At 37.1% G+C, this 11,748-nt stretch overlaps 1 protein-coding gene across 4 annotated transcripts; it reads right to left on the bottom strand.

Annotated features, from left to right (window-relative positions):
* Positions 1 to 278: 278 nt before the first annotated feature.
* On the bottom strand, positions 279 to 5,974 carry LOC133797195 (E3 ubiquitin-protein ligase MBR2). Of its 4 annotated transcripts, none has more exons than XM_062235026.1 (7): positions 5,668 to 5,974; positions 5,041 to 5,175; positions 2,582 to 4,445; positions 1,888 to 1,941; positions 1,139 to 1,237; positions 844 to 987; positions 279 to 721 (listed from the first exon to the last, which is right to left on the bottom strand). In XM_062235026.1, the coding sequence occupies exons 3-7, from the start codon at positions 4,346 to 4,348 to the stop codon at positions 590 to 592; spliced, it is 2,196 nt and encodes a 731-aa protein (XP_062091010.1). In that variant the 5' UTR covers positions 4,349 to 4,445; positions 5,041 to 5,175; positions 5,668 to 5,974; the 3' UTR covers positions 279 to 589. The 4 variants fall into 4 exon arrangements, with proteins under 4 accessions (XP_062091010.1, XP_062091023.1, XP_062091031.1 ...); XM_062235039.1 differs by having other exon boundaries at positions 5,041 to 5,108; XM_062235047.1 differs by having other exon boundaries at positions 1,888 to 1,938; positions 5,668 to 5,973.
* Positions 5,975 to 11,748: the final 5,774 nt, after the last annotated feature.

Raw genomic sequence — 11,748 nt, 5'->3', positions numbered from 1 at the left:
TCTTACCCACGCTATTATATGAATATGCATTGAGAAAAATAATGTCTTGAAAAAGTGCCAATTACCAAACATGCTAAATATAAAGCAAAAGAGGAGAAAAAGAGCAAATGGAAGCTAGCTAAATCAACGAAAACTATTTCCTGTGCTTCTTTCAAGAGATCCTAGACTATTTATGCAACGGGAACTAGAATATGACTATGATACGGAATAACTCAGCACGAACATGTTTCAATTCTCCAGTAAGAATTCAAGCAACAGTAGCAAATAAGTAGTCAGAATAAAAGTTTCAAAGATGTCACAAATATTACTCCAATGTACTATTAGTCACCATGATTTAAAATTATACATTGCTAAACATATATAAACAAATCCTTTTATGATCCATCAACCAAATTTAAAAGTTTCTATATATTTTTTTTACTTACCCATACCCCACTTTAATCTTTCCCTGAAACCAGGCAGATATATGTAACTACGCCAAGTTTCAAGTGAAAAGTTTCATAAATAGATTATTTTGGGAGCCAATTGATGAATGTAGCGATAGAGCAACTTAAAATACTATGATTAAGAGCTTGGATGACTTTCTCCTTCACGTTAGCAAGCCTGTTGTTTTACAGATAGGACACAGGTTCTTCTGCATAAGCCATTGTTTGACACAGTCAGTATGGAAATCATGTCCACAGTCGAGGGCTCCAACATCATCTCCATCAGCATATTCCTCCTGCCATAAATAAACTTCAGCTGGTGAAGCGATTCTAAGAGGAGAGATAGTAATCACAGTATGTATGCATCTTCTATTTCCTTCTTATAGTGATTAGTAAGGAACACTGAAAAAACTAGTACCTGGCAGATGCAGCATGGTTCGGGATCTGGTCCAACTTCTACTGAAATAGGTTCATATTTGCGCTGTTTCATTAACTTCAAAACCATCTCCTCACTCAGTCCCGTGCTAACATCTCCTATGCGTTCCTCCAGAGCCAAAAGTTCCTAAGAACATGTTAAGGAAAAAACAAATATCAAAGGCCACTTCAACAGAATATATTATGGGGGAATATATATAAATAGAAATATCAAGGAGCTAAACTATGTTCACATGCCAACTAGTAAAGACCACTAGAGCATCTTTGCTTCCATGTACCTCATAGGACATGTTATCAACATCCAAGCGCATATCTCTGTGCCTGTCGTGCATTTCAGCCATACCATGATATACGAACGGGTCAAAAAGCATATAATCCTGGCACATCATAAAAAATATATCCAAAAGTTAACCATACATTCATCATCCGTGTCAAAAATAAACAAACTATTGCCTTCGGCCATCTAGAAACAACGCAATTCAGTGAGACTACCCACAAAAGCCATAACCCTCAGCAGTATCAAGGATATGATTTTATCAGCCAACTATTATCTGGTGGCCTAACTTAACCTCTCCCCAAATAGTCTGTGTTCACTAGGCCAGTAAGTACGCTAGTCTAAGGCCATCAAGTAAAATATACATATATACAAAAGAGATACCCAAAACAATACAGTGATGTTTTACAATTTATTGCACTAACAAAGTAACAATCATATCTGAATTCTAACAAGATGAAAAAAATAGGAGTGACACCACAGGTCAAAGTCTATTAAAGCATATTTGGCACCACATACAATGCCATAAGGCTTTACAGTAAATACATACTGGAGAACCAGAATCAAGCGTAAAAACTTGCATAAATATAATCCGACTCCAAATGAATTAATGAAAACTGACAACCAAAGCTAGGGAGCAATTTCGGTAAAAATAAAATGACAAGCAACAGTATTCCGAAGAACAGTAAAATCCAACCTCATAAGTAGGTAAATAATTGTGAGCATAAAAATAAAAAATAAAAAAAATCTAACCTCAACTTGTAAGTTTTCTCCCCTACGCATAGCATGCAAGACTTGACGAATCTGCTAAATGGAGAAAACATTTTTTGTCAGTACGAGTATTATTAATCTATTTGCAAAGTTCACATCTAACAAATAACAATCAGTTTTAGAACCAAAACAATATCCAAGTAACAAATAGAAATATATTATGTGGATATCAGCAACATGCATGTCAAATTGATCACTGCAAAAAGAATTGTCTATTTCTCTGCCACATAAAATTGAGCATACAGAGCATGTATATAATCATGGTCAAAATTATCTTCTTCCAGAAACAGGTTTTATAATTTTAAATGTCCCATTGAAATATATAGACGTACCCTATTTTGCTATGTACACAAGTATCTCTGTACCTTGACAAGTAGGCTCCAACCAACAAATCCAACAATCATGAGGACAATGCAATGTAACAAATCCAAGTCATTACCTTCCGTAATTACACAAATATGAAATCAGTAATCAATTACTCTACACAAAAACCACAAGTTTATACAACTTCCAGGTTTTCCAGTTGAGCCAGCTCAACTAAAAATCACTTCTGATTGGTACTCTATCCATTAGGAAAAGGTGATTCATATATTTCTTAACATTTAAAAAAATACAAATGAAATAAGAGAAGTGCAAGAAGTATATAAAAAAAAAAAGACAAATAAAAGACCCAAACCTCAGATATCAGTCGACGTCTCCCTTCAATGTCAGCAGATAAAACCCGCAGTGAATTAGAAATATTAAGAACATCTTCACCTTGTCTGTCTCCCATGAATGCTGACCTAAGTAATGATTGATGACGGTTTTGGTTATTACGCCCAGAAGACATTATTGTGTCCTGTGAAGAAGATGAAGGTCCAGGAGGTGATGGGATAGAATGACCACTGCGACCTCCAGGTTGAGAATCACCAGATGGAAACAGAGACCAAGGTGCAAATTCCAATGTTCTTTGACGGCTTTGCGTTGGAGGATTGTGATGAGGGATCCACCCAGGTGTAGATAAAGGACTGCTGGAAGAGGATAAAGGAGGACTGCTGGAAGAGGAGACCATCCTTGTAGAAGAAGGAATACCAAGAGAAGTGCTTATGTTTCCAGAGGCCAAACTTGAAAGCATTGGATCATGTGCTAAATTTCTTATTTCATTTGCAGATGGAAACATGGGATGTTCTACATTAGTTCTTGGCATGTTTATTACGTTTGATTCTTCTCGCACTTCTGTACCTCTTTCTCCAAGTGCTAAAGAAGTTGGCATGCTTCCCGCTCTAGAATTAGAAGCCCCATTCCAAAGAAAAGCATGTGTACTTCCTGCCAATACAGGGACATGCACAGTGTGAGACTGGTTTTGTGAAGCACCTGAATTGATTGCTGCTGCAGTTGATCTCAAGTCCAAGGGTACACTGAATGGGGCAGAACTAGGAGCTTGATGAGGAAAGCGCAGAAAAGACCGCCTGGAGTTTTCTGCAGAGGCTAAATTGAATAGTAAAGACTCACGTCGAGACCTAGCATTAGACTCACCACCAAAATGCCTTCGTGAAGCTTCTGGATTTTCTGTAATATTTGAAGAAGGAAAGGAATCAGAAGCCACTGTTCCTGTAGTGACTACAGTTCTTGAGTCACTCTGATCAGAAGTACTCCCACTAGGAAAAGTACATGACGGTGCAGATAAACGTAAACTGCTAGAAGGATTATATCGAGCAGCACCAGTTTGCCATGCAGAATTTTCAGCTTGCGGAAAAGAGCTAGAACTTCCCCCAGAACATGACTGACCCGAAGTACCTTCAAGAGCCTTTCTCTTGCAGGATAAACCCCAGTTGCCGAGAGTACCTGAGCTACTATCACTTTTTCCCACAATACCACCAGAGCTTCCAGATGAGGTTCCACCAATATCAGATGAAACAGTAGCACTAGATGTCTGCTCCGTTTCCATTCTGCTTGACAAGTAGAGATTTGAGCCTAAACTAGCTTCAAATCCCTGATCACCGTTACCACTATTGCTAACAAATCCTGCATTTAAATTCATATTTTGATGGATATGACTAGAGCTAGAACCTTGCAAGAAGGAATGCCCATTTCTTACCTGATTACTACCAAGACTAATGACAGAAGTCTCGGGAAAAAGGACTTCGTCAGACATTGAACCAACTGTGAGTTGAGCACCATATGAAGACCTACCATGTTCTATTTTAATCCCATCATCATTGATCTGGTTTCGAAAACCAGATCCAGTAGGTTCACTCGTAGAAGCAAAGTTCTGTACTTCATTATTACCAGCATTTACAAATAACTCACCAGGAGTTGCATAACTGGACCACCGACTTTCTACAGGAGGTACCATGGTATTTGAAGAGGTCTGCTGATTCATACCACTGTGTGAATCTGACCCCTGCCCAACAATATCAACACTTTCTGGAAACAGATTAATGCTTCTCCCTGTTCCTTGCATCAGAATAGATATACTCCCCCAAAACAACGTGCAGCACACTGAACAATTAAACCTCCAACAGAATTGGCGAACCACAGAAGACACTTCTTGGGCACACCTGAAATTAAAATGCAGCAGGAAAGAGATATATGACAGCTTAGAACATTAGGCTGAAAAACAAAAAGTGCACAAACTTCAAGTTTCTATAGTTTTTTTTTTTTTTTTTAAAGGGACAAGTTTCTGTAGTTGGGACATAAATGATGACACCAAAGTATACATGATATTTTTTTACTTTTTTTTTAAATGTGCTCTTCAGAACATCACACACTAATTAGCAGAGGATATAAAGCTAATAGACTGAATATCTTAGAAAAGTATAAATGATCATATTATTTCCATGTATTTTACTTATAACCCAGGCATGCGATATGGATCGGAGACCACATTTAAACACAGCATGATTTAAATAGAGAGTGCAAGCAAAAATGATTTCACATTATGCGGTATACAATGCCACACAAGAACCAAAAGAATTGCAGCAGAAACAAAGAAAATTGGTCATGTGTGAGTGGCGTTTTCTTTCCCCGTAACTCATTCTACATGAATTATTTGTCACATTACTTTTCTAGCTGCTTTTGAAAAAGGAGAAAAGGAAAGAAAAAAAAAAGCATAATATGCATATAAAAAATGAAGCAAACAATTGCAACACTCACAGTTTTAGTGTTCAGCTTTGACACAAAAATATCGATTATTGTATAAGGGAAGAAGTATACAATGGCGTCTGCGACAAATGATCTAATACTTAGCATCACATATCAACACGAAAAGTTCTTCAATTTAGGCTGCCCCTATAACATCAATGAAAGTCATAGCAGACATCTACAATGGTAAGGCATAACTCTGAAATATAATAAGCTTATGAAACTGAACAAAACACACACACACACAAAACGACTAACTTAGGAAGAAGAAAAAACGGCAGCATAATTGCCCAACAAAACTACCCATTTCAGAGGTAGATAATCCTATACCAAAAAGTCACCAAAACCCAATATAAACTAAAGAAATTATTGTATAAACCAAACAGCGAATTATTTCCCTTTACCCAATACACGATTATAGGAAAGGGGACGAAATGGGTCGAAACCGATCACCAAAATCTCTTAAATTATTACGAAATGAAAACCAAATCAGCCCAAAAATCAAAAATCAAAATTTCTCTATGGACAAGGAAATGATGGTCAAAACCCCCAAAAAAAAAACAGTAAAAAAAAATAAATAAATAAACAATTATAATGACTAAATATAGGGTTGATTAACAAAGAAAGGAGAGTAAGTACCTGAGAGACTGAAAAAGAGTGAGATCAAAAGCAAAACTACTCGATCAATTTGAGCCCAAATAAAGGTAACCCATTACTTGCGACCAAGATTCAGAGGCGTTCCTTGAGCTTTCACACTTTCTCTCTCTCGATGGTGTCCCTCCCCAGCTTTCAGGTAATCAAATTTCTCATTTTTGTGAGCTAGTAAGCAATGGAGGGTAGATAAATGGGTAGAGAGAGAGAGAAAGAGGCGAAGAAGAGTGAGAGAGAGAGAGAGAGAGTATACTAATCTCGAATCTAATCTCTGATGTCTGAAGATTTTTGAATGGTGGGGTTGGGGTTTGGCCTTTGGGTCTGAATACTCGGAAGCCATCTCATTGTACACGTAGCTTGCATGCATCAAAGCTTGGGTCCCACATCGTTTCTTTACTTCCAATAAAACAAACCTTCTCTCCAAAATATATATATGTTTAATAAAAATTTATAATTAATTAAATAAAATAAAAGCCATAACCACAACCACCACCAAAACAAAATAAATAAATGAAGATTAGGCTTATTAGGTCATGACTCATAACTAAAAACCTGAGTTAATTACAAAGCCAGCGTTTTCTTACCATATAATAAAAAAAAAAGCTATTTTAGGGATTACTATTATGTTTGGAGATTTGACCTTTTTTTTCATAATTTCCAAGCTTTTGTGGCTATAAAGAAGGCTCCTTTTGTGATAATTGGGTGGCTTAGGAGTGCTTGTGGAAATTTTATTTATTTATTCATTTATATTTTTAATTGTGAGTTCGGTGGGTACTCTGTCTTTCATATGTTTCATAATTTAATTGGCAAAATGCTATTATTTTGGTAAGGAATAAGGACATCCCAATTACATCTTCTCACCTCAAGCATCTATTTTGTTGATTCCAGTAAACACCCCTAATTCTTTATTCTTTTTTTATTAAATTTACATATGCTTGCTAAGAAAAAATTGGATTGAAATTGAACATTAGTATATTAAGCCCTTCATTAAGATATATTAAAAAAAATGAAGGCACGATGGGACTATCATTATTATTATAGAAAAGAAAAAACAAGTAATGTAATTTTTTTGATAAAACATAATAATTCTCCCTTTTTTTCCAACCATCCCTAATTAATTTGTTGTCCCGTGGTGGTGCACCAGTGCAAGCTTGCAACACAACTTGGTTGGGTGAGAGCTGTATTTCACTACTTCTGAGTTGGGCTGGGCCTCTTTCATAATCTCATGTATCATGCAGTCTTGATGGCTTTATTGCTATTTCTTTCCTTTTTCTACATGGTCTTAAATTATATATTTTAGTATTTAAATTCTAATTTTTCAAATATGTATCACCTATTCCAAATCATCATTATATCAATTTTTATTAACAAAAGAATTATATTTTCACTCATAATCAAATTATTTATATCCTCATTTGTTTCATCCATTTGACTACCATTCTATATGCTACAGTACTTACCATCCGTGAAAAAAAAAACTACAGTACTTACCGAGATCAAACATTTTTATTCAAACTTTAATATCACCTATCACTTGGAAAAAAAAAACCATAATTTTGTCGATGGAAAAGGGAAAAAACTATTTAGGCTACCAAAGTTGAAAAGTTAAGAATTTAAAGGGTATATATTATGGCGAATTCTTCTCTTCCTAACAGGACTCAGTCCTTCAGTGTGGGGTCCAGTTTTTTGTCAATTATCCAAATTTTATAGGAGTAAGTCTTTTTTTCACATTTTCTTTTGATTTGCAATGACTGGTTGTGTAAACCAGTTAGAAAGTTGCTGGTGATGTGGGTATAAAAAGTAGGGGCAAAAAAGTAATTCTCTATCCAAAAATATGTACAGTTGAGGACTTGATCGTAAACTTAATATGAATTTGAGAGATATTTACGATTTTGGTAACGTAAGCATTGTGCTTCCGCCAAGTGATTTATATATTATGTTGAGTGAGACGCGTCAATAACCACGTAAGTAAAACTGATATATATTTTGTAGTTGTTTTATAAGAATTTTTAAACTTTTTTCCCTGGAGAAGTTTCATTTATTCAATATTGGAATGAATGAATCACTAACTCAATTAGGTATGGAAAAATGTTATTTTGATGGTTGATTAATTAGGAGAGTCGGTACTTGCTTGCTTGCTTGATTGTTGGGGAATAAATTAAACATCTTGATGGACTGTAGGTCAGACTTAAGGAGAGTGTTCTGAATGTTGGACGCATTGTATCTCCTCTCCCATTCGTTCCGCTCGTTGGCCAGCCTGACGTTGTCATGCACAATTCGGTTAATGTATTGCATTTGCTCAAGATGATTGTCATCAAACGACGGGAAGTTAACGATGTTATTCATTGGGAAAGGTGTGGAGTCCATTTTAGAGGGAAAAAGAGGATAGACAAGTATACATGTAGGGTGGTGGAGATTGAATTGAGGTCAACACGATCCCTACACACATATATATACATATAGAAAACACAAGCATGGAGGAGTGGATCAAGTAAGTGTAAGGTGAGGTCTTCATGTAAATGGTGGATTTGTTAATGCACTGTCACTTATCAAAAATAGGGTTGCACATCAGTCAAAATTACATAAAGTATGATATTATTAGAAACATAAGGAAGCAGTCACGTATTACGTGGGAAGAATTAGAATTTGCGTTTCAGCATGTCATGGTCACGTGAGTTGTGAGAGGACCTTTGGGAGCACAGTACCTAAGAAAAATAAGAATGGAGACGGAATTGACTTCCATTTTGACGTTTTTTTTTCATGTATTTTGACTTCCATTTTGACGGAATTGCTATTATAATTTATCTCAAACAAAAATTCAAACATGAGGTGGTCACCATTATATATGATCGGGCACTGAATACTCGAGTGCACCATTACCAAAAAAATGAAGCCAAACAAAATTTGTTGCCTAAATAGCTAATGCCCAAAACATATTGAGTAAATGTGCTATAAGAACTTACCCGAAGAACTCGACACAAAGATGCAGGGATTTATGCTTTACATCAGAAAAGTGGGCACTCGATCCTTCAAACTCACGGCAAACAATATCGCATGTAGAATCAAACACCTCCAAACCACACCGGAAAAAATTACCAAGCTCAATCGAAATCCCCACTACTCCAAACAAAAAAATCTACCCCGAATTCGTCAGGGAGAAGAATGGACTAAATGGGAGGGAATTTTCCTTCCAAACAGTTATTGTTTGGGTTCGGAGGGACTTTTCCTTTTGAAAGGAGAAGAATAGCCTAAACGGGCGAAAACACGAATAAAAAAAAAGGTGACCGGTTACTAAGGGGTGACTAAGGGCATAACGGTACTTTGACACCCAATAAACTCAGCAACTAAATCTGACCATCCATTTTCTAAACACAATAAATCCAAAGGCTCAAAATCAACACAGGACTAAGTCCTTCAAAACAAACCGAGGGATGGAAGAAATCCCCTAAGAAGAAGATCAAACAACAGGTTTTACGTGGTTTAAGCTATTAATTAATCTTATTCCACGAGTCACTTGTATAGAAGATGAAGAACTTGCAAAGCTTAAGTTCTCTTGGAATTCAGGTAGCGTTTTTGCTTACTTTGAAAGTCAGGATCCCTTTACAAGTAATGCATTAGCCCTATTTATAAGCAGTTGGGGGGATTAAGCTCATTAATGAGAGATTATTACAATTACCCCTCATAATGAGATTAGTTGTAATGGCTTACTAATTAGTACCGTTACACTGTGTGTTTAAAATAGTGTTTCACTCGCTAAACGAGTCATTTGGATTTAGAAAGTGTAATTAAACCAACTCAAAAGTTAGGTATTAAAATTTATGGCTAAAAAAGTAATAATTTTCATTAAAAGAGTTTAACATAAACATGGGATCCTAGAAAACAATTTGTAAACGGACAAAAGACCATCAATTTACAAAATAGTCGTACTATGCAGCAAAACAGGGTTCAACCCCCAGTTCCTCCCAAGTAATCTTGGTCGTGACAGTCGAGCAGGCTGCATATGTACACGTCACCCCTCAAGTTCTCCAACTCATGGCTGGTCCAACTTACTCTTTCCCTTACCTACACCACATAACACCCATGAGTTAAGGCCCAGCAAGAAAACATAGACATGCTTATAAGTATTTAATAACATATTACAGAATCATAATTAGAATGCCTAGTAGTAATAACCTTACTTGTGCATGCATTCAATCCAGATAAGTGACTAAAGAATCACGTCAGGGCTCGTTTCCCTAGATAAGTGACTATAGAGTCACCCTGGAGCATGTTGCCCTAGATAAGTGATTATAGAGTCACCCTGGGGTCCATTTCCCTATTCTCTATATAACTAGCTTTTGGGTTGGCCGAGCATACTTGGCGCTTTATTTTCCAAGCGACCATAGGGTCGACCAAGCTTATACCACACTCCTGGATAAGCCTAACCATATCGGCCTGTGCTCATCATGCTATTGTCGCCCTTGACTTATAAGCCAAGCCTTTCGGCATGCGCTCAACGCGCTATTGCCGTCCTTGACTTATAAGTCAAGCCTTTCGGTCGGCACTCAATGCGCTATTGCCGCCCTTGACTTATAAGTCAAGCCTTTCAGTCGGCGCTCAACGCGCTATTTCCACCCTTGACTTATAAGTCAAGTCTTTTGGTCGGTGCTCAACGCGCTATTGTCGCCCTTGACTTATAAGTCAAGCCTTTCAATCAGATAATACATACAAGCACAATTCATTTAACAATTATCAAGATACAGAGCATTCAAGCATGCTTAATTAAACAATCACATGCATAATCATAATCATGCTCATTCACAGGGGCCAGAGCCCTAATCATAACCCAGTGTACAATTTTCTTACCTTAGGTCCTTAACGAGACACGTATCACAACCCCGAGCATGACCCTTTCCTCCTGAGGCAATCGGTGAACCATAATCACAACCACAATAATGAATAACCATCAATAATGAATAAAGGCTTTTGGACCGAGTCCTAGCCTCTGGGACCTCGAATTCTACTAAACCGGGTAGTAGAATCCTTCCCAAGCCCTTAGGTGTTAGTCCCCACAACTTGAAACCTCACTTGGCTATTCTTCTCAATGAGCGCCGCGACGCACCCCAAGGCAGAGACCCACGGGCCTGTGTTTCACTGGACAAGCGTCGCAACACAACCTACTAGGCGTTGTGGCGCTAAGGTGGTTCAGAAGAACCCCAACTCCCCTGAGTTCATATGGGCCACGGCGCTCCAAGAACAGCGCCACGGCGCAACCTCGCGAACCCATAATTCCAACATTTTCTAGATTTCTAAACTCCCCAAAATCATTCCAAAACATTATTTTAATACAATTCGACCACATAAATGGTCTTAGTAGCTCACAAACATCAAAAGCCAGCCCTTAAACTTAATAAAACATAATCCAATTTCAAAATTCAAAGTAAACTCTAAGAACTCAAAAACCAAAATATTAGAATTTAAAACGTTAAATTACCTCTGATGAAACTGTTTCCCAACTGAAAGTTATGCTTAAAAGCTACTAAACTTCTCCAGAATCACTATGAATCTTTCTCCGCTTGAATCCGAGCTCTAGAACTCAAGATGTCTTCAAAAATCGATGAGGAGTTTAGAGGGAGAAAGAGATAACGAGATATATTCAAATGGTCCCAAATGACCAAAATACTCCCACTCAACCCGTTCTTCTCTCACCATCCCATAAGGGCAATACTTAAATTCCCGCTTGATACTTAAATTTCCCCAGATAATTCCGCTAAACTTGGAATCCCACTATTTTTCCCAAATTATGACTCATACTACAATAAGTCTCGGTGACTCACTAGATCACCCAGAATACCCATTTGCTCACCTCGAGTTGGGTATTAATCATTGTTGTGACTAAACCGCTATCTTTCTCAAAAGGGTTGTCTCCTGCCGAATATCTCAAATGTACTTTCATAACAATGTGGGCTCAAGCACATAGCACATACAATCACAAATATACCTTCAGCGGGCTAAAATTACAACAATGCCATTTTTACTAGAAACGGGCCTATAAAGCACATTTAATACACTTAAACATGCAAAATCATT

This window comes from Humulus lupulus, chromosome 1 (genome assembly GCF_963169125.1).
Source record: "Humulus lupulus chromosome 1, drHumLupu1.1, whole genome shotgun sequence".
NCBI lineage: Eukaryota > Viridiplantae > Streptophyta > Magnoliopsida > Rosales > Cannabaceae > Humulus > Humulus lupulus.
Note: the sequence above shows the minus strand (reverse complement) of the source record. Positions and strands in the feature narration are given on the sequence as shown.